This window comes from Drosophila innubila, chromosome X, assembly GCF_004354385.1.
Source record: "Drosophila innubila isolate TH190305 chromosome X, UK_Dinn_1.0, whole genome shotgun sequence".
NCBI classification, from domain to species: Eukaryota; Metazoa; Arthropoda; class Insecta; order Diptera; family Drosophilidae; genus Drosophila; species Drosophila innubila.
The window spans coordinates 11,777,747-11,800,769 of NC_047626.1; the positions used below are offsets into that span (position 1 = coordinate 11,777,747).

The following is a 23,023-nucleotide window of genomic DNA, read 5'->3' on the forward strand; positions in this document are numbered from 1 at the left end:
CACAGCATGGATGAGCAGAGCAGCAGCAGCGACGTCGGCAGCAAAGCAAAGCAGCAGGAATTGAATGAGGAAGCATTAAAGAATTTCACAACATCAGCAACATCATCATGGACCATTTTACCAGCTGAACGCATTGAAATCCTTGACAGCACCAGCGACGAATCATCCATTGGCATAAAAGCTCCCGGGGAGCAGGAGTCCAGCAGCGAGCCTGCAAACGAACGGTATGCTCGACTACGTGATACCCTGTTTTATTCTCTTGTTTCTTGAATAACTTCCAAACTTTTTATCCGATTGTGATGAAAATTTTAGGGCATATTGAAATTCAATGAGCAAATGTTAAACAAAATATATATATTTATATCATTATCATATTAAAGATTATATCAGAATAGTGCTTTCGCCAAAAACGCAATAAAAATGCCGAGAAAATCAATTTTTGTAACATAAAATATTCTGAATGAAGTGCGTCGATATATGGAGCTTATATACCAAATTTTGTACTTCTAGCTCTTACCAACTCTGAGATCAGTTTGTTTATTTCTTTAATTATACAGTCAAGTTAGTTAAATAGTTAATAAAGTAAAGTTCTTATGAAGCCCTCTGCTTAAAGCATAAAAAATAAAAAATGTTGTGCTCAAATGCTAATTCTTTTTTTTCTCTCTATATTTCAGCTGCAAGCCCGTTGAAGATCCCGATCCCCAGGCGGAGGACTTCTCGGATGGCATCTCCATAATAAGCGATTGTGAGAGCACAGGACGTCTGACACCAAATCCCATGTTTCGTGGTCTACTCAACGAATTGAATCTTGATTTGAGCAGCGAGCTGCCGTCAACGCCACGGAATCATCAGCAATTGCGAACTCGACGACGCAACGCAGAAATGGAGCAACTGGAGGATGCCCCAGATGGACAGGAGAAAGCAGCATCTCTCACACGTCCCAACAGCGAGTTGAGTGAACAACCACCTTCCATTGTGCGCTATCGATTGCCAGCTTTAGTCCAAAACGGTTTGACGGCCGTCTTCTATGTGGGCGCCACTTTGGCCATTTTGGCCTTCATTGGACGCCTGAAGAATCCCGAGTGGCAAGTGCTGGGCGGGAATAAACCCAGTGCGGAGTTGGAGCAGAGATTGGTTGATTTGGAGCTGCAGAATAATTTAATGCGTGCAGAAATTGATATCATGGCCAAGCAATTGAACTATCTCAGTGGTCAGGGTCAATCGCACTCCCAATCGCAATCTCAGTCACAAGGACGCAAAGGGAAAACATTTAAGGCCTGGCCAGGCAATGGCAACTCTGTGGATCCGGTGGATATAACGAAGCAGGATTTGAAGCGACCCTATAAGTGTCCCGATGGCAAATTTGTGGAAATCGCTGGCATGTGCATGGAAAGCAAACCGCATGCCGAATCTCTTGCAGATGAGATTGGTAATGTGGTCAACGATGTGCTGCAGCAATCTCAAACTTTTCAGAATTTTGAAAAGGTCACCGAGCGGCTAGGCACACTTGCTGGTAATGATCAGCCGGAGCAGGCCAGCGAAACACCCAAAGCTTTCCATGCACATGCCGAGATGGACAAGCGTCAAGGTCTCCCTCAATACAATCAGAGGTCAGATTCCTCCAAGGAGCGTTACCAGACGAAAACCAATTATAACAAGTGTAAGGAGCATCATTCTAACGAGCACACTCGTTCCAAATGTAACGAGTACGATTCTAAGGAATACTCCAAGGAGCGAACTCGTTCAAAAAACAACGATAATGATTCTAAGGAACACTCCAAAGAGCGCATTCGTTCTAAAAGCAATGAGAACGATTCCGACGAACACTCCAAAGAGCGCACTCGTTCCAAAAGTAACGAGTACGATTCAAAGGAGCGTGATTATAAGAAATATGCTGACAAGTCCAAGGAGCGTTACGAGAAGAAGAACAAGCAGCAGCATCGTGGACATAACCATGACAGCGGCAGCGGCGAGTGGCACGAACGAATGATGCAACAACGAGAACATGCACGACAACGGCACGAACAGAAGCGCAACAACAATTGGTACATTGAACGAGGCGGCAGTCGAGAGCAGAAACGTTCCGGCGAGACGCGACGCTAAAAAATTAACGAATTCATCATGGATGACGAGTAGAATTGTAGGGTTTACTGGAATTTTAACTGTTGACTGTTTTGGGGTGTTGGGCTCATCCATGCTAACTTACATAACATATAATAGTCCAAAAGAAAAGAAAAAGAGAATAATGTTTATGAATTACTATGATTCTCGTGTGTTTGTTATTGGTTCTTAACTTCAATTGTCCTTGTTGTTGTTACTATTGTAATTGCTTGACACGCATCTCAACGAGAAAACAAAAGAAAATAACTGTAAATTTACGTGCTTAAATATATACATATATATATATATATACCTGAAATATATATATATATAAATGTATTTTATCCTACGACAAAAAACAAAGAAATGCTATTTTGTTTAAGTACCTTAACTATATAAAAAGTATAGACAAAAAAGAAAAGAGAAAATATAATAGACTTCGGCTAGTCGAAGATTACATGCTCCTTGAAACATCTCCATATTATTCATTGTGTATTTAAAGCTAAACCTAAGAGACAAACCTAAATGTCCAAGTGCGTTTGTTTCCGATTTGGTTTCGGATAGAACTATACGTTAACTATCATATTATAACACTTGGTGCAAATTTTGTCAGTAGAATCGGAATCTTTCTTTCAATGGGTATGAATTAGGGCTGCTAAATTTTCTTACAAATAAAGAGAAATAATTTCTACCGTTTCAGTTTGGAAATGCAGATTAAAAGGGGTTTTAAATATACTATATCATGGATGGAATATATCGAGATAATTTAGATAGCCGATATATACTTAATTGTACGATATTAATTGCGATAATTTGGCAGCTCTAGCATAAAGGTCCTTTTTAACTTTTTGAATAAATTCAAAAGCTTTCGCTAAAAATATAATATTATATACATATTTGTGATATATACACCTATATTATTGTTTTTTTTTTTCTAGATTAGAAAACATTAAATTATTGTACCATATTAGATATTTCCTTGGAAGCCAACAATTCATATAAATATTTTTGTATGCATGTAATTCCTTATATATCTATGTATCTATATGTATGTACCTACTATTATATGACGGTATGAATAAATAAATAAATAAAACTTCCCCCCAGATATATGTAGAGTATTAATTATGAGGGTATTATTATTAGACATTTCTTACACTTGGCATATAAAATATTGGGGTATTTATAAATACTATATATACAGTATCTGTCTGTGAGTATATATGTTTGCCCTTTTCAGGACATTCTTGTATGTATATAAAGCTTTGTGTATTATGTATGTACTGTCGTTTCTGAGCTCTTTTTTATGTGTATTGTGAGTAGGTTGGAAAGGGGGCGGTGCGAAAGATGCCAACGTCTCGACTAGGCGAAAACCTTCCTTGTGTTGGGGTTGTCCTATGCTCTTTTTTTTACTACGGTCGTAAGCTTTAAATATAGTTATGGTGTGTGTGTGTCAGTGTGTACAATAAAAGCTTACCCACTATATTTTGATGATAAAACAAATTTAACTATCGTACAGCTGTCAGAGAGAAAGCACACGCTGAGCGCAACAAAAAACAGAGAGTGGGACGAAGGGAGTGAGAGCGCAAAAACGACACACAAAAAAGCTTAGAGTACTGTAAAAGTTCGTAAGTTAGTTCGTATCCAAAACGAGCTTCGTGTGCACATCGTGTCAAATGCAATTATGCCTGTATGAACGTTTGTGTGTGAGTGAGCGCGTATTTGTTTTGTTGCTGGCTGAGTGAGTTTCGCGTTCGCGCGTCCAATTCATTTTAATTTCAGTTACTACAACGATTTCAAGACCTACGGACGTTTCTCACGGCGTTGGTAGCGCGCGCTGCAATTAAGTAACGGGACAAGAAAATACAAAAAAAAAAAGAAAAGAAAACAAAGCAAAAACCAAACAACAACAAAATAAACAACAGCAATAAGAAAATAAACAAATAGACATAGGAACAATAGCAAAAAGTAATTGTAATCAAACTAAAAACGTATTACACAACTCGCCAACTCTCGCCCATCGTACAAACAACAACAACAACAACGACTACCACGTCAATCAACATAATAATTCGCTTGGTACATGCAAATTAATACTTTTTTAAAAAATATTCTGTGTTTAGTCATTCTAAAAAATAGTAAAGTTGAATGTATAATTTTTCATCCTTTTTTTTCTGTTGTTGTATGTGCATTACAAAATGCATATATTATGTACATAAATATGTGCTTTTGTATGTACACATTGTATGATAACTAGAAAACTAGTACAATAACAAAACGCATTGAGATATATATGTATCTATAGGGGTCGACGAAAAGTTTCAAGCCCGAATGTCCCTGTCTCTGTCTCTGTCCCTGTCGCAGCAGCAGAAGCAGCAGCAATAAGTTTGCCGATTTGATTCCATTTCGTTTTCGTTATCGCTCAGTAGGGCAGTGGAGCTCGGCTTGAATTCGTACTCGCATTCGTGTTCGTGTTCGTGTATTCGCCCAGCTGTTCGACTGCCTACTAACACACATACACATATACACACACACAAACGAACAGCATGGCCGTGGACATGCTCCATCATTCAAGTTCTGTTTATTTTTTTTTTACATACAGTGGGTTACAGCTTATTTGAGCCACTACATTTTTAACTACATATTGTTTTTATGCTTTAATTCAGCTATATATATATATGTATATATATACAAATAAAAACAAATCTGCTTTTTAATTAAATATTTAAATCTTCCCATTAAAAGATAAATTAATTTTAAATTTGCATAATATTAGAGTAGTGGGTCAAATAAGCCATGAGCCACTGTCCATATTCCGTTACCCGTGCGCAGCAGCATTTTTGACGTCGACAGACATTGTACACTCATACATACAGAATGTACAATGGCAATAGAACAAGTGCGTCCTCTCATACTCTCACGCTTTTACTGTTGTTTGGCCTGCTCTCATTTCGTCATTGTCTGCACTCAGCTGATGGCAGCGACGAGACACAACGAGCTGTTTCGTAAATAGATACATGCATACATACGTACATATCAGTACATATGTTTTTGCACCAGCATACTTACATACATTCATACAAACATACATATTTATTATGTATTGAATACGAATTCGATAATCTACTACGAATATTGTACTACTATTCGACAATTTTGACATACAGTATGTCAAGCAACTGTTTTGCCATAGAAAAATATATTAATATTTTTTCCATATTTAAAAAAAGTTAAGCTCAGTAGATCTCATTACTTCTTAGCTTACCATAGCGTACTATAAAAAAGTTTAGCAAATTTAAAAACAAAAAAACTTCTTTTTATTATTATTTAAAAGTATTAAAAAAATATTGTCAAAACAATTACTTGGAGTTCTGAACATATACAAAAATATATGTATATTTTATAGATTTTTAAAAATAATTTTCAAAAAATTTAACTATTTAAAAACAAAACAGGAAACAAATAAATATGTATGTATGTAGATATTTATGTGTATTTTGATTTTTATCAAAACACTTTCGTGACTACCTGTCTGTATGTACATACGTATGTGTGTATGTATGTATGTGTGCAGGTATGTGTACTATATATTAGCGTCATTTGGTATTTATCGTATTCGTGGGCGAGTTGAGTGTCGCTAAACGTGTACATACACTTGTTAAATATCGTACGTACATACATACATATGTACAGTATATTTGTTGTTTCAATTTTCATGTGTGCACAGATAAAAAATCATGTGCTTTAGTTTTGCTGTCACACACGCACGTCCGTTTGTACATATGTAGTTATGTATATATGTATTTGTTTGTATGCAGCTAATAGACCAAATTAGCAGCAACGAATTATTTTCATTGTGTGCTTTACATTGGAAATTAAAGTAAAAAAAAACCACATCAGCTGTTCGTGCGTGCGTTTTGTTATTGACAATAACAAGCAAAACATTTTAAAAATGATAAGAAATTTGAGTGCGAGCAAAACGCAAAACATTTTTAATTATAACAAATTGTGCATGCAATGGAAATGTTATAAATTTGTTGTAAGCTCTTTGCCAAAGAGAACAACAATAACACACAATCACACACACAGCTGTATAGCTGCATAGATACAAACACTTGCATACGCTGTCAGCTGTTTTGTGTTGTTTTGCCAAATTGTCTTGAGCAAAAATGCGAGGAGCACTTAAAGCTCATACAACAAAACGTAAATATCCGACGGCCGTTTTATGTACGTGAGCGTGAGAGCGACTCGAATTGTGGGTGACTTTTTCGCTCTCACTCTCTTTCGTTGTACTGTGTGTTTTCGGTACTTACTCTTTTGGTGTGGGACATGGGAAATGAGAGGAGAGTAGAGGCAAACGCTGCTCAACGTTGTTGTTGGACTTGTCAAAGAAAATTTGTGTCTGGTCGACATATCGAGTCGATATATAATTTAGTGTCTTTGCGATCTTGTAATATTTAAGTACATGTGTACACACTGAAAGGTGTCTATGCATTTACATATGCATGCCTCTGTGTGAGTGTGAGTGTCTATGAGTGTTTGTGTGTGTGTGTTTTTTTTCGTGTCGTTAAGTTTTAAAAGATGTGCTAAACGTCAAATAACCTAAAAGGAATTATGCAATGCAATAGAAAAAAGGCTTGCGCTTTTCTGTTTTCTTTTTGTAAGTGAAAATACATACATACATATACATAAAAACAAACATACATACATATGCAAACGTATACAAATATATGTGCATGCAAACACAATGCAGCAAAACAACAACAATAACAACGTGGGACAAATACAATAAACAAAAACGCCAATTTAATTATGGGCGTCACAAGCAAACAAAAACGAATATCAGCTGAAAAGTTACACACATAAATATGCACTACATACATATGCATGTATATCTCAGTTTGTTTCGTATTTATGTAATCGTTCAATGCTTGTTCGATTATGAGAGCTGCTGCCATGCCCCTCCACCCCCCGCCTCTCTCCACAACAACAAAAGTCGCGTCGCAGTCGCTGTCGCTCAGCTGGCGTCGCAGTCAAAAAGGAATTTCGCTTCCAGGCAGTGAAACTTACTTACACGAACATTCACACACAACAAATGTGTGTGATGTAACAACAACAATAATATTAACGATAACAGTTTTCTAACAGTCGCATGTGAACTGGATTATACACTTAAATTATTGGTAACATGTAAATCACAGAAAAAAACATATATTATTAAGAAAGAAAAAATCCCAACAAACTGATAAACAACAAGTTGAAAGGTTTTTCCATTTACAGTGAGTCAAGTATTAGTTTTGACAGATAAATATATTGACGTAATTTACTTTGCAAAAAAAACTTTATTTTTTAATGGTTCCTAAACCTTAAAGTTACTTACCTTTTTATATTTTCAGTCAGTAACTGAAATCGTTTAAAGGTTTTTTCTTTTATTATTAACATAATAATTTGTTATAGTCGACATTTAACATTGTTAGTTCAACAAAGTTAATTAGTTTAAAAACAAAGTAGAAATATGTACATATCTTTGTCAAAATAAGTACTTCACGAACTGTACGTTTACGTACATATGTACGTACATTCTAATTATCTACAAACAAGCAAATTGAAGGCTGTTCTGACCGTAGACAGTTCAGGAATCGGTATCATTATGTTGATACACACTCTTAAATGGCCTTCCTTCCTTACCTGCCTATTATCACAGTGGATTCATAATCGTCGACTTAACTTAATTAAATTAAAGTCAATTAATTGAAGAAAAAAATGCAGATAAAAACAACTTTACTACATATAACACTGTTAATTGACTTAATTGCGACTGATATGAGTGTTATCATATTCCATAAATCAGAAACCCATTAAGCCATGAATTTTGAAATGAAAATCGAAATCGCTGGAAATGACTCAGAAGGTATGAAAATCATCAACACGAGTCAAAAACACAATCGGGACACTTTAAAAAAATTGTTGTGGATTTGTTTTTTAAGATCGAAAGCATCTTTAAAAATTTAAAACATCATACAATTTAATATTTGTATGTATTTTATGCATCAAGTAACTCGCGTTTATCTGATTGACACTTTATTGATTATATCAATTTAATATCATCATCAACAACAAGTAGAAGTAAACTCCATTTAGAAATGTCTTTGGACTATGTATAAAAATCTAAAAGTAACTCTCATCAAACTTTCAACAATATTGTTTGTATTTTAAAACAATAGCTTGTAAATGATTCATTATTTCTCAAATGTACATTGGATATATTAAATGTAAAAAGTAATTCCCAGTGACAATATTAAGTATTACCAAATACAATCTCATAATCGCGCATTATATTATAGTGACCTATTGGAGGGGCTCGCATCCGTTCTATAAATAACTTTGCAAAGAAGTATTCTTGGACGGCATTTTGACAATTTGTTGCACAAGACAATAATGATGATGGCAGGATAATCGTCATTAACTTGGTATGAAAATGAGCTACGTTCCAGCCAGCATTAAGCACGCTATAAAAGTAAACACAACAACAACAGCTGCGACTAGCACTCTCTCGCTCTATCTCGCTCTCTCTCTGTCTCTGTCTATCGCTCTCTTTACACTTTCGACTGAGCGCTCTCTTATGGTTTTAACGGCTCTTTCGCCATTTGCTCTTTGCAACGCACAGAACAAAAATCAATAAAATCTGGGCCACCAGTTTTAAAGGTTGATTTAAAAGGTATGACGACGACGGCACTTTGACCTAACTGTGAAGCATATACATACATACTCACACACACTATGTACGTACACACGTATACACAGTGAGTGTGTACATATTCAAATATAAATAAACAATTATGGAAGAGCAACCTTCAGCGTCCTCCAGCGGATGTTGCCTATCCAGAGGGGTTTCTTTAATTACGAGCATCTGGCAACTCAGTGGGCAAGATGTGTGTCTGCCTTCATCTTACATGTATGTGTACATGTTTGTACAATGTACAACGGTACATGCATAAAAGTGAAAATTGAGCTGAGCTTTTTCAAGTTCATACACACACACACAAACACAATCGTACATGCATTGTGCATTCCCTTGTGTAGTTGCTTATAAATAAATAATACTCTACCTTATCGTGTAAATGGAGGAAGCTTGTTTCGAGTTGTCAGCTAAGGGAAAATAATTTGGGGGCTGAAAATAACTTGCTGCATCTAATCACTCGAGAGACCTGTCAACAGCGGGTTGTGTCCGTCGTTAGATGAAGGTCAAAGCTGGAATTATCAATGCGATTGTTGGTTCAGTGTGCTATAATAATAGATCTGTAGATTCGATAGGGTTTGGGCTTGGGACTCACTTTGAGGTTGTTGTTGGTATTGATTAATGGGAAAATTATATGAATATTTAAAGCTTCAGTTCAAGTTGAAGGATATTCATTCTATCAGAAAGTTTGCTTGCAACTTTATAATAATAAGTATTATCTTTGCATAAGAAATTTTCCCACTCAAGTAAAGCAATTTCCTGGCTGTAATAGTTAGATAGATTCATTAATAGTCAAAATTATAAATACTCCAGCTTTATTTCTTTAAAGTTTAAGCTGAAACAAATTAAAAATATATTTTATTTGCTGAAGGTTAATTCTAAGAAGGTGATTTAATTAGATTGCAAGGTTTTACACAATTAAATAAATTTAAAAAAAATATTAATAAACACATCGTTTATAAATAATCCTAAAAGTAAATATCTTAAGTATTTTTCTACTATTTTTGTTTTGTTTGTATTAATAAGGCAATATTTTTATTTAAATTACTATTTGCTCATAGTAGACGTTAAATATTTAAATAAATAAATCTACTTTGTATTTCGTAACAAGCTTTAACAAAAAAAAGTCTTAAATAAATATTATATTTATGCTAGTATATTTATACTAGTATAGATAATGTAGAAAGTGTAATTGATAGTTGTGTAGGTAAAAAATTACAGATAAAGATAGATGTACAGTGAGAAGAACAAATGCTTATAGATATATCAGGTTTTCTATGGATACTCAGAAGTACAGATATAGAGATACATAGATGTGTATAGCTAAGTTTCCCATAGATTAGAGCCTTGGGGTAGTCTAGTTGTTATATAGCTTCCCATGGGGTTGAGCTTTAAAATCTGCGGCCTTCAGTCGAAGCGAGTCTACAACACGGATTTGTATACATACAAGCTAAGACACATACTTATAAAATAAATGTATATATTATGTGCACACACTCAAATATATACTTTTATAAATGTGTATGTACTTTATACATATGTACATATATATATATAAATATATGTATATGTATACGTTCTTATGTGCATTTCAACGCTTTGACGCTTGCATTTCACACACTTGCAATAACATACATAAAAGCAAGTGCACCAAAAGTGCCGTGTGTATGTGTGTGTGTGTTTGTGTGTGTGTTTGTGTGTGTGTTTGTGTGCGTGTGTGTGTGTGTCTGAGCACTTGAAGTCGTCAAAATGTCATCGCGCATACGCAGCAGCAACAGCTCTTTGAGCATAAGGCAAAAGTGACTTTGCTATTTGCTCTTTGTTTGTGTTGCCTGCGTAAAAGCTCGTCTCGCTGCTCCAGTTACGATTGCATTTTGTGCGAGAGGTAGAGGGAGAGAGTGAAAGAGAAGGAGAGAGAGAGATAGAGATAGATAGAGGGTGCTTTGGATACCATTATACGCTGTACTAGTTTCGAATATGATGCGTGCTCTTTTGTGCTCTATGTTAACCTATATTTAAGGATGACATTTAGGTGCACGGCGTGTCGAGCACTTGTCTGCAACTGCAATGGGAGCAACTGGCAACTGAATGACGTATACACCCACACCTACACTCTATATATATATATAGAGTATGCATTTATAATGTACATATGTGCTCAAGTGTCGGCAAAAGTCGTGCCTAATAAGCTGGGAACCAAGCCAGTCATTTCAATATGAGAAATAATGAGTTTTCAATAAGCTATTTAGATTTCTCGCACATTATACTCGTATGTATTCTGAAACTATATAATTTCTTGAACTAGAGTTTAAGTTCGCTAAGGCGTGCAATTAGTGGAAACACTCCCTTTTATCTTTATCTTAGCTTAAGTCTATATTTTAGCGGCTTTAACCTTCCATTAAATTTTTAATGTATATTCCATAATTATAATCCATAAAGGACTTTTATGCTCTAAAGTTATTCTTTGAGATATAACAATGGCAATCTGTTTTACTCAACTATTTTTTATTGTACACATGGAATTTCGTTCACATTTGTAAAACAATTAAATAATGGACTATATATCATCTCTGGTCTCAACAATGCGACAGATGATGGGTATATCTTCGGGTTGTGTGCTATTAACACTATTTGGATTGAGAGTACTTTGAACATAATCACGTTTAAATTTCTCCCAGCGTCGAGTCTTAAGGAAATTACCAAAGAGCTCTTCCCGGGAGGGAATGCTACCTTCCAAGTAGAATCTACGACGTTGCCAGATATGGCCGGGATTTTGTTCTTCCTCCATTAGCCAATAACGTGGCAATAGAAGGCATTGGACAACAGTGCGAGCCATTATAACGCGATGAATAATTTTCTCACCTAAGCCGAATATGCCGCCATATGTGAGGGAGCCCACATCCACAAAATGGGTTTCAGTTACAGGCTGTAAAAGTAAAACAATCTTTCACTAATCTTAAAAAAAAATAAAAATTTTAATGATTCTCTTACGATTGACTCTTGGGACGACATTCGGGGTGATTCCACACTCGTTGATCTAGATGTATCTGAGATACTTTTTTCACGAACCGAATCTTCAGTTTCAATGCGTACTGTCTGTCCCTGGGATTGTCTGGGTGCATCGCTCGGTCTCAACAAAGATGGCTTAAGGGTACCTAATCGTGACCCAAAAGTACTTCGAGTAGTTCGCTTTGATACGGCATTTTCCTGAGACTCCTCTTCAGATTCCGTTTCGACTTCTTCTTCCACAAAGTAATCCTCAGCATAATAATCGTATTCATCTTCTTCTATAAAATCCTCGTCTTCCGCGTCCATGGTGCCAGCGTCTCCAAATGAAACGGAACGAGTTCTCCAAATACTTGTCGTTCTTCGTCTCGGAATAATTGTCGTTCTTCGTTGGAAAATGGTTTTCCTCGGGTTTACAACCTTGTTTGTTTTTAGCTTAAGAGCACCCTTAAAACATGCGGCTTCAATTTCTTTCAATCCCATTTTACGTTTCTAAATTGAACATAATTTTTTGAGTAAATATATGATGAGAGAGAAATTAATTGTTCATACCGCTTTTTTCTGCAACAATGTTTCTTCATCGTCCGATTCCGTGGAGGCCAATAGGTCATCGATATTGAAAATCGAATTAGACAACATTTGATTCGATCCGAAAACTTGAAATGAACTGTTCATCGATTTTACAGATTTTGATGGAACCTCAAATAGATCAGCATTATCAACTGTGATTAGTTCGTAAGTGGTTTTACCATTCGCTTTCATAACCTGAAGGAGTGTTAAAGTCGATACAACTTAAAAGCACACAGGCAGTACATGAACTTACTCTCATTTTGAGGCACTGTAGTATGACACACTCTCCGCTCAAAATAAAGTGAACACAGCTCACGTGACCTCTGTTTTCGGAGTAAATAAACTGCAATGGATCAAACTGTGTTAGCTGACAGTAATTACAAGCTCGAACAATCTAAAAAGAATCAATATATTAATCGATATATCGTTAAACATATTTTAGTTAATACCTGATCGTCAGTCCATAAATCAAAATAGCTTAACGACTTTAAGGCATTCTTCTTATCTAGCCACTGTTTTTTCATATAGGGTCGCAGGACCGTTTTGAAATCATCATCGGTTATGGTCAAAAGTTCACAAGTCGCTACGAAAGTTGCCAGTTTTTACCCGAAGTTGATTGAAACTCTCTTTTAACTCACTTGTTGTCACATAAGTGTTAAGTCTAGGACAATTTTCCAGCAACTCCACCTCCCCGACCCAATCGCCGGGTCCAACAATAGCCTCCGATATCATACAGGTCTTTTTTGTGGTCTGTAAGAACGATAAAGACTCAGAGCAATTCTTGCCTACAAAAGTAAGAGACTCACCTTGTCGTATATAGTCTTTTTCATTTCAATTTCGCCGGAAACCACAAAATAAACAAACAGTGGGTAATCATTTTCTTTGATAACCACACGATCGGCACCCACTGTTGAAAATCTTAAAATTGGTACCAATCGAGCTCGAAGTTTCTGTAAAATCGGTCGATCGATTACTTTGAAAGCATATCGATATGGCAAGCACTTACCGGCGGTATTCGATTGAAACATGATAAACCTGCTACAATGAGACACAGCTTTTTCCGTTCCTCAAGGGTGCGAAAATAGTGAGGTGAACGAAGCAGCGCCTTCTCCTGTATAAAATATTAGCACAGTGCTTTAAATCGTTAGGGGTAAAAAAAAATGTTGACTTGTAAAGTTGCTAGGTCAAAGGTTCTACCAACTTCAAACATTCATAGCTTTGTCAAACATGGACCAATTTTCAAGCGGAATGTCATTTTGATCTTGTTTTGGCCTCTAAATTCATTCTGCATTCAAATTTAATTAATTTTGTAAAAAAAATCATTTTCCTTTAGATCATGGTTTCGATGCTAAGGGTCCCCCCTTTGGAATTTTGAAAATTGAAAATTTTAAATCTCAAGTTTTCACTTTTAATCGACTCCTTATATCGTAATTAGTATAAATTAACTCTTTAAATTTAATTCTGAGACCTTTAATTTTTCTGTAAAAATTCATGTCAAATCGGACAAAAATTTTGACTTGCAAAGTGTCAAAGTCAAAGGTTCGACCAACTTCAAACTGTCATAACTTTGGCAAAACTTTACGGATTTTCAAGCGGAATGTCGTTTTGATAATGGTGTGGCATCTTATTTCATTCTGCATTAAAAATCCTATGGATTAAGATATTTACTTCGATGTCATAATTATTATTAAGCGACACCTTATCATTTTAAAATGTTTCAAACTTGATTTGTTGTACCGTTAAGAAACCGAAAGAAGAATACTGCAACCGAACCTTATACAGAAATAGTTGTTTCGGAACGTACCGACTAACTTTCACGATTGTACCCCTGTTAGTGGACGATTACTCACTGCCACTGTTAGTATGCCAGTTTTTCGCTTTTGTCTGACTAGAAAGGCGACATTCTTCTTCACATTCATGGAGATGCCCTGTCCCTGCTCATCGGTTTCATCCAGCCACTGTGTGTTCAACATGACGGCGCGTACCAATCTCTTGAATTTTAATCTCATATCCCGCTTACGCGGATCTGTATCCCGAAAACGTTTAGCCATAATTTGTATCTAATGTGTAAATGACCAACAAATTTTTTTGAACTTTTATTATGTTTTTTTTTTTTACTTTTCTTGTATATGTACTTTTTAAGTTTTTTAGTATTTTAGTTTTTGAAACATTAGTTTTTAGTGTAACGATGTGAACATGTTTAAGGTGTACAATGTATTGAATTTTTGAATATTTTGAAAGGGATTGCCTCGTTTTTGAATTTGATAAGTAAGCATAATAATGTTTAATATAATATTAAAAAATATTGTTTATTTTATTTTCAGGTATTTTTCTTATGATCGTCGCTACACACTGCTTGGCATTGAGTTTGAAAACCCAATAAAAAACGAACATTTGCCAAAAAAAATATAAAATAGAAAAATAGATAAAAGACAAAACCAAAAAATAGATAAGAAGAAGACACAAAACTAGAAAAAACAGTTACGAGTACATAGATCAATAAATAAATAACACCGATTAGAACGAAGCCATTACCGTCTAGCAAAGGATTAAAGATGTATCTTTACGGATTGTAATTGCCTGAAGAGACACAGATACTACTACATTGGATGAATGATGCATCTATATAGAATCTAGATAACTACGCTTACAACGTCAACAAAACGGGGAACACTAAGTCAAATCAAGAATACATTTCTCATTCAACACTGAGAAACTGTTCAATAAACATATTCAAATAACAACGTGCAAATAACACACACACACACATAACATACACTAAACAACAAAAACAACAATAAAAATAGATAAAAACAAATAGTTTATAAATAAAAAGTCTTAACAGCACCAAAAAAAAAAAATACAAAAGTTAACGAGCCAAAAAAAAAATAAATAAAATAACAACCAAGATTTAGCTCGAAGTATTCCAAATTATCAATCATAGTTCGGATGATAAGTCCAAGTGAAACGTTCTTTCAACCACAGGCAATACGCTACCATAGGACCCAATAGATCTATCCCAAAAGAAGGAGGAGTACGGACAAGAAAATTGATTGACACAGAAAGAGAGAGAGACAGAGAAAGAGAGAGGTGCAGATAGAGAGTGAGCAATAGAGTGCTGCCAAAATGCATATTGAAATACAAGTTGCTTTAAACTTTGTCATTTCGTATCTGTATAATAAATTGCCACGCCGTCGAGTTAACATATTTGGCGAGGAATTGGAGAAGGCATTACGGGATAAATTTCAAGGTCACTGGTACCCCGAAAAACCCTTCAAGGTGAGTAAAAGCGATAACGATAAACAAATTCGGATATTAATCAAAAAACAATTAAAAATAAGTACGGGCTCTAAATCATCCTTTCGTTTGAAAAAAATTGCGCTCTTCAATATACATTATGTAAGCAAAAAATTTCTCAGTTAATTATTTTTTATTTGTACCAAAAGTGGTAGGTCTAGCTCTTAAGGACAGACAGTGCAAATAAGAGTTAAACGGGATAAACTTTATTTTACATTTTAATCAAGCACTTTAATTTTGACTCTTATTTTGATCTAAAAAATATTAATAATACAATAATTACATTGAAATTTGTATTTAAAAATCATAGCTCGAATTTTTAGTTCAATATAAATTAAAAATACAATTTCTTTTTATAAAATTATTTTAAAAAAATTGAAAATAAATGTTATATTACCAATTTTAATAATCAAAAATAAAAACAAATTTTTATTTTATTACTATGCTAAAGCTTCTTTTTAAATTTAAGTATTAAAATGAACTAAAATTATGGAAATCTAATTTTACTTTAAAATATTTTCTAGGGTTCGGCGTATCGCTGTCTGAAAACTGGAGATCCCATAGATGCGGTATTGGCGCGTGCAGCACGTGAAAGTGGCGTTCCCATTAGCGATATACTTGAGAATCTGCCCAATGAGCTCTCCGTTTGGGTGGACCCGGGTGAGGTGTCCTATCGCATTGGCGAAAAGGGAGCAGTGAAGGTGAGTAGATAAATAATATATTATATATATATATAAAAAAAAAGAAAGCCATTAGATACTAATATATATATAAATTGTTGTTGTTGTAGATACTCTATACAGAGAACAATGAGAATCACGAGGATAGCCATTCGGCGGATCGTGAGGTAACAAAAACGTTCAACCCGGAAGCGCAATGCTTTCGTCCCATCGATGCGGTCAACACGACCATGAACAATTTGAGCTTAAGCCCAAAGGCATTGCCATTACCATCATTAGGAACATCATTGCCGCCGGCGGGTTCATCCCCACATTCAGCTGCCTCCAGTTCGCCAACATATAAGGGCAGCCCCAATCCCAATGGCAGCGGCTCTAGCGGCGGCAGCCTCGCTGGTAGCAACAACAATGCGGCTGCCACCGCTACAGCCGCCGCCTTTGTGCAGCGTGCCGCTCAAGCTCCGCTAACATTCACAACGGCCACATTTGCCCAAACCAAATTTGGTAGCACCAAACTGAAGACAAGCTCCAAGCGTACGAACAGGTAAGGGGAATCCCAAAATAATAATACTTTTCATCTGGAAATCACAACAACATTGCCCCTTTTTTTCATGCTTTCGGTCACTGTCCATTTTCTTCATACTTCCCCGTTGACACTTTTTCAAAACTTCAATTAGACATAACTTTGTCAAAACTGAACCGATTTCCTTTCGGAATGTCATTTTTATCTTCTTTTGACCTCTAATTTGATTCTGCATCAAAATTTTAAAATATATTTTTTTTGCCCTCTGTCTATTTTTTCCATGCTTTCGGTCACTGTCCATCTTCTTCATACTTCCCCGTTGACACTTTTTCAAAACTTCAAACAAACATAACTTTGTCAAAACTGAACCGATTTCCTTGCGGAATGTCATTTTGATCTTCTTTTGACGTCTAATTTCATTCTGCATTGAAATTTGAAAAGTTAATTTTTTTGACCCCACTGTCTATTTTTTTCATGCTTTCGGTCACTGTCCATGTTCTTCATACTTTCCCGTTGACCCTTTTTCAAAACTTCAAACAGACATAACTTTGTCAAAACTAAATCGATTTCCTTCCGGAATGTCATTTTTATCTTCTTTTGACCTCTAATTTCATTCTGCATTAAAATTTTAAAAGCTAATTTTTTTGACCTCACTGTCTATTTTTTCCATGCTTTCGGTCACTGTCCATTTTCTTCATACAGCCCCGTTGACACTTTCGAAACTTCAAACAGACATAACTTTGTCAAAACTGAACCGATTTCATTCCGGAATGTCATTTTTATCTTCTTTTGACCTCTAATTTTATTCTGCATTAAAATTTTAAAAGCTAATTTTTTTGACCCCACTGTCTATATTTTTCATGCTTTCGGTCACTGTCCACTTTCTTCACACATCCTCGTTGACCCTTTTCAAAATTTCAAACAGACATAACTTTGTCAAAACTGAACTGATTTCCTTCCGGAATGTCATTTTATCATCTTTGACCTCTAATTTCATTCTGCATTAAAATTTTAAAAGCTAATTTTTTGACCTCACTGTCTATTTTTTCCATGCTTTCGGTCACTGTTCATTTTCTTCATACTGCCCCGTTGACACTTTCGAAACTTCTAACAGACATAACTTTGTCAAAACTGAACCGATTTCATTCCGGAATGTCATTTTTATCTTCTTTTGACCTCTAATTTGGTTCTGTACCAAAATCTTGAAACTGAATTTTTTTGACCCCACTGTCTATTTTTTTCATGCTTTCGGTCACTGTCCATGTTCTTCATACTTTCCCGTTGACCCTTTTTCAAAACTTCAAACAGACATAACTTTGTCAAAACTAAATCGATTTCCTTCCGGAATGTCATTTTTATCTTCTTTTGACCTCTAATTTCATTCTGCATTAAAATTTTAAAAGCTAATTTTTTTGACCTCACTGTCTATTTTTTCCATGCTTTCGGTCACTGTCCATTTTCTTCATACAGCCCCGTTGACACTTTCGAAACTTCAAACAGACATAACTTTGTCAAAACTGAACCGATTTCATTCCGGAATGTCATTTTTATCTTCTTTTGACCTCTAATTTTATTCTGCATTAAAATTTTAAAAGCTAATTTTTTTGACCCCACTGTCTATATTTTTTATGCTTTCGGTCACTGTCCACTTTCTTCACACATCCTCGTTGACCCTTTTTCAAAATTTCAAACAGACATAACTTTGTCAAAACTGAACCGATTTCCTTCCGGAATGTCATTTTTATCATCTTTTGACCTCTAATTTCATTCTGCATTAAAATTTTAAAAGCTAATTTTTTTGACCTCACTGTCTATTTTTTCCATGCTTTCGGTCACTGTTCATTTTCTTCATACTGCCCCGTTGACACTTTCGAAACTTCTAACAGACATAACTTTGTCAAAACTGAACCGATTTCATTCCGGAATGTCATTTTTATCTTCTTTTGACCTCTAATTTGGTTCTGTACCAAAATCTTGAAACTGAATTTTTTTGACCCCACTGTCTATTTTTTCATGCTTTCGGTCACTGTCCATGTTCTTCATACTTTCCTGTTGACCCTTTTTCAAAACTTCAAACAGACATAACTTTGTCAAAACTAAATCGATTTCCTTCCGAATGTCATTTTATCTTCTTTTGACCTCTAATTTCATTCTGCATTAAAATTTTAAAAGCTAATTTTGTTTGACCTCACTGTCTATTTTTTCCATGCTTTCGGTCACTGTCCATTTTCTTCATACAGCCCCGTTGACACTTTCGAAACTTCAAACAGACATAACTTTGTCAAAACTGAACCGATTTCATTCCGGAATGTCATTTTTATCTTCTTTTGACCTCTAATTTTATTCTGCATTAAAATTTTAAAAGCTAATTTTTTGACCCCACTGTCTATATTTTTCATGCTTTCGGTCACTGTCCACTTTCTTCACATCCTCGTTGACCCTTTTTCAAAATTTCAAACAGACATAACTTTGTCAAAACTGAACCGATTTCCTTCCGGAATGTCATTTTTATCATCTTTTGACCTCTAATTTCATTCTGCATTAAAATTTTAAAAGCTAATTTTTTTGACCTCACTCTATTTTTTCCATGCTTTCGGTCACTGTCCATTTTCTTCATACAGCCCCGTTGACACTTTCGAAACTTCAAACAGACATAACTTTGTCAAAACTGAACCGATTTCATTCCGGAATGTCATTTTTATCTTCTTTTGACCTCTAATTTGATTCTGTACCAAAATCTTGAAACTTAATTTTTTGCCCTCACTGTCTATTTTTTTCCATGCTTTCGGCCACTGTCCATTTTCTTCATACTTTCCCGTTGACCCTTTTTCAAAACTTCAAACAGACATAACTTTGTCAAAACTGAACCGATTTCCTTGCGGAATGTCATTTTGATCTTCTTTTGACGTCTAATTTCATTCTGCATTGAAATTTGAAAAGTCACTTTTTTTGACCCCACTGTCTATTTTTTTCATGCTTTCGGTCACTGTCCATGTTCTTCATACTTTCCCGTTGACACTTTCGAAACTTCAAACAGACATAACTTTGTCAAAACTGAACCGATTTCCTTGCGGAATGTCATTTTTATCTTCTTTTGACCTTTAATTTGATTCTGCATCAAAATTTGAAAATATAATTTTTTTGCCCACACTGTCTATTTTTTCCATGCTTTCGGTCACTGTCCATTTTCTTCATACTGCCCCGTTGACACTTTTTCAGAACTTCAAACAGACATAACCTTGTCAAAACTGAACCGATTTCCTTCTAGAATGTCAATTTTATCATTATTTGGTCTATAAATTCATTCGCCATTTAAATTGGGAAACTCAATTTTTTTCCATCACTGTTCATTTTTTTATACTTTCCCCGTTACACTTGTAAAAATAGTGTTTTGCGTATACTCGATATATGTACATTTCGATGTGGTGATGTAAACTAGTTTCGAATACCGCTTTAATCCTTGGTTACCAATTTAAATTGGGTTAAGACTTGTATCCTCGAATTACAAATAAATAGCTCGAATAACTCTTAATGTTTTTTTTTATTTCTACAGCAGTTCGTATCGCATGTCGCCCACTGAGTTCTCCAATTATATCAAGCAGCGTGCGATGCAACAGCAGTTGCATCATGGACATGGATCTGCAGCAGCAGCTGCTGCATTTGGTGGCCTCGATGCCGTGTCGCCAGCTCGCTCACTCTCTCCCAATCCGCTGGCCTTGGGCGCGGCGGGCAATCAAAGCAATGCATCGACTGGCAATAATGGAGCTGATCCATTTTATTATCCCAACATGGCAATGGGACTGTATCCACAATACAATGGACAGCGTAATCTCTATGAGCCGCATTTTAATGCGGATGCTGGCAATTTGGGTTTGATTGCTGGTGGCAGCAATACCTTTAGTACTTATCTGGAGCCATGTTATTTTACAAATGGGCAACAACAACAACAGCAGTTGGAGCATGCAAATAGCAGTGAGAGTTGCTTTGGCTTGGACACGGAATGCAGCATGGTGAATATCAATGAGGAGTCGATTAATCCAGGCGAATCATCAGCTGATAGCAGTCCAATTGCCACGCCCACCGCTGGCGTTGTTGTCAGTGCAATAAATGCGGTGACAGCTGCTGTTGCCGAGACTCCAGTGCCAGCTAGTTCCAACTCCGGTGCCGGTTCCGCTGTCAGCTCCACTGCAGCTGCAACCGCAGCAGCAACAACAGCAGCAACTGCAACTGCAACAGCAACAACAGCTGCTGCCGCAGCAACAGCAGCAACAACAGCTGCTAACAATCAACAACAGGACTCGGCTACTGCAGCTGCCAGCAATAATAAGCTTATCGATGGTCTCAGCTCGTTTTATGGCAGCGGTTCGACTTATCAGCAGCTGCTCGTTGCCAATTAGACGCTAATTAAAAACAACAGCAACAACAACGGCAACATCAACAGTTCCCCTCCCCTTGCTCCCACACACAAAACTCAAGAGTAAATGAGAAAGCATCGTGCTTAAGCATCACTTAAATTAAATCAAAGAGTTCAATATTTGGTGCAAAAGCAAATTCCGTTAAGTCAGAAGAGAGCGCGCGCAGCTGCCACACACACACACTTACAGAGAGAGAGAGCAAGAAAGAGAGCAAACAGAAGAACGATCGAGCGAACGTTTTGAACAGTGCCGAAAGCTGCGAATGTAATGAAGCGCAAAACAGATGTAGCTAACTGTAAACTGTAGCCATTTTTAATAGCGTACTCATGTATTAACTACAACAAAAACCAACAAACAAACAATCGACAACAGCAATGAAAACAAACTAAAAACAAAATCAGCAATAACAAGCAACAGAAATATACCACAAAAAAAAAAGAATATAAGAACAACAAAAAAAAAAAAAAACGTTAGTATTTGTAAAATGAATGCATGGTATATATATACCAAATATATACTACATTATATACTTTATATGTACATATCGATCATTCACTTCAAGACCACTTTGAAGAAAAATAAAGGAATCTTTGGATTTTTTTGTTTTTTTTTTCTTTCAAAAAATCATGTTTTTGAAGCTATGAAAATCTTGAAGAAAATGAACGATATATATGTATATCTATGTATGTGTATATGTACATGTGTATGCATGCATATTTATTTTGTTATCTCTATCTATATGTGTATGTATGTATATATACAGATATGTTGTATACATATATACAGTTCTTTACCAAAAAAAAAAAAAAAAAAAAACAGAAGACAAACACATAAAATAAACGCTTTAAATTTAACGGATTGTACATATTTAGATATATACGTGGTTTATCTATGTATGTATATGTAGCCCTAGGCATACACATACATGCATAAATACATACATACATGCATACAAAAAATTGGAAGAAAGATAAAGACAAAAACAAGATTAAAATAAATTTATAGTATATAAAAGTTGAACGGATAACTTTTTAGAATTTCTAAATTAATTGTTTTTCAAAATTGTTATACATATATATTATTGAAAAAAAAGGTAAAGATATTAAGAGATAGAGGAAAAAACAATCCAAAATTAGATAATCCCTGACATTAAGTTTTTTAATTAGTTCTAACTTAAGAGATAAGTTCTTTTTGATATCAAACAAAACACTGAACACTGAAATGTACCACAAAAATGACATTGGATTGATTTGCATACCCTTGGATCTGATCAGTATGGAATATAGTTAGAAGTCTAAATATATAGTATAGTGTAATCATTTTCAAATTCGAACTAATAGCAATGTAATAATAGTTAACAGTTGTTAGGCGCAGTTACAGTTCTATACGAGGAAATATATATAAAAACACAAAGAAGGTCCCGTCCGATAAGCCCGATACACCCTTGAATATAATTAGAAACTCCAATTTAAAATAAACAGATAAAAATAAAAACACCGGGTTAGTTTTCGTAATTAATTTCCAAATGTATTTATGTTATCATAGTTTTTGATTTATTTGGTATTTTTTGTTTTGTTTTAAAGGGTATGCAAACTTCGGCGTGCCGAAGAAGTTAATAATATAATTCATATAATATTTTTTGTGTGCTAATATGTGTGTGTATTACAATTTGACTTCATTTTTTTTTATATGTGTA

At 35.2% G+C, this 23,023-nt stretch overlaps 3 protein-coding genes across 7 annotated transcripts; 2 read left to right on the top strand and 1 right to left on the bottom strand.

The window, feature by feature from the left end:
- Positions 1–6: 6 nt before the first annotated feature.
- Positions 7–2,103, top strand: LOC117786372. The gene is made up of 2 exons (XM_034624588.1): positions 7–224; positions 675–2,103. The coding sequence occupies exons 1-2, from the start codon at positions 7–9 to the stop codon at positions 2,101–2,103; spliced, it is 1,647 nt and encodes a 548-aa protein (XP_034480479.1).
- Positions 2,104–3,778: 1,675 nt separating this feature from the next.
- Positions 3,779–21,741, top strand: LOC117793350 (protein Tob1). Of its 5 annotated transcripts, none has more exons than XM_034633652.1 (5): positions 3,779–4,068; positions 14,740–15,694; positions 16,237–16,413; positions 16,503–16,933; positions 20,466–21,741. In XM_034633652.1, the coding sequence occupies exons 2-5, from the start codon at positions 15,542–15,544 to the stop codon at positions 21,307–21,309; spliced, it is 1,605 nt and encodes a 534-aa protein (XP_034489543.1). In that variant the 5' UTR covers positions 3,779–4,068; positions 14,740–15,541; the 3' UTR covers positions 21,310–21,741. The 5 variants fall into 5 exon arrangements, with proteins under 5 accessions (XP_034489543.1, XP_034489542.1, XP_034489546.1 ...); XM_034633651.1 differs by having other exon boundaries at positions 3,780–4,179; XM_034633655.1 differs by having other exon boundaries at positions 3,780–4,179; positions 20,469–21,741.
- Positions 11,326–14,656, bottom strand: LOC117793349. The gene is made up of 9 exons (XM_034633650.1): positions 14,266–14,656; positions 13,422–13,526; positions 13,222–13,365; positions 13,054–13,165; positions 12,865–12,998; positions 12,669–12,809; positions 12,398–12,610; positions 11,831–12,337; positions 11,326–11,765 (listed from the first exon to the last, which is right to left on the bottom strand). Exons 1-9 carry the CDS (start codon positions 14,464–14,466, stop codon positions 11,397–11,399), a joined length of 1,926 nt encoding a protein of 641 aa, XP_034489541.1. The 5' UTR covers positions 14,467–14,656; the 3' UTR covers positions 11,326–11,396.
- Positions 21,742–23,023: the final 1,282 nt, after the last annotated feature.

What these genes read in the sequence shown, in the direction of transcription:
- LOC117786372 (XM_034624588.1), top strand. Translation starts at nt 7, where the DNA reads ATGGATGAGCAGAGCAGCAGCAGCGACGTCGGCAGCAAAGCAAAGCAG. An exon ending in AGCGAGCCTGCAAACGAACG is followed by an intron (nt 225 to 674) that starts GTATGCTCGACT and finishes TCTATATTTCAG; the next exon opens with CTGCAAGCCCGTTGAAGATC.
- LOC117793349 (XM_034633650.1), bottom strand. Translation starts at nt 14,466, where the DNA reads ATGGCTAAACGTTTTCGGGATACAGATCCGCGTAAGCGGGATATGAGA. An exon ending in TACAGTGCCTCAAAATGAGA is followed by an intron (nt 12,611 to 12,668) that starts GTAAGTTCATGT and finishes ACACTCCTTCAG; the next exon opens with GTTATGAAAGCGAATGGTAA. An exon ending in TGTCGTCCCAAGAGTCAATC is followed by an intron (nt 11,766 to 11,830) that starts GTAAGAGAATCA and finishes TTACTTTTACAG; the next exon opens with CCTGTAACTGAAACCCATTT.
- LOC117793350 (XM_034633652.1), top strand. Translation starts at nt 15,542, where the DNA reads ATGCATATTGAAATACAAGTTGCTTTAAACTTTGTCATTTCGTATCTG. An exon ending in ACCCCGAAAAACCCTTCAAG is followed by an intron (nt 15,695 to 16,236) that starts GTGAGTAAAAGC and finishes AATATTTTCTAG; the next exon opens with GGTTCGGCGTATCGCTGTCT. An exon ending in AGCTCCAAGCGTACGAACAG is followed by an intron (nt 16,934 to 20,465) that starts GTAAGGGGAATC and finishes TTATTTCTACAG; the next exon opens with CAGTTCGTATCGCATGTCGC.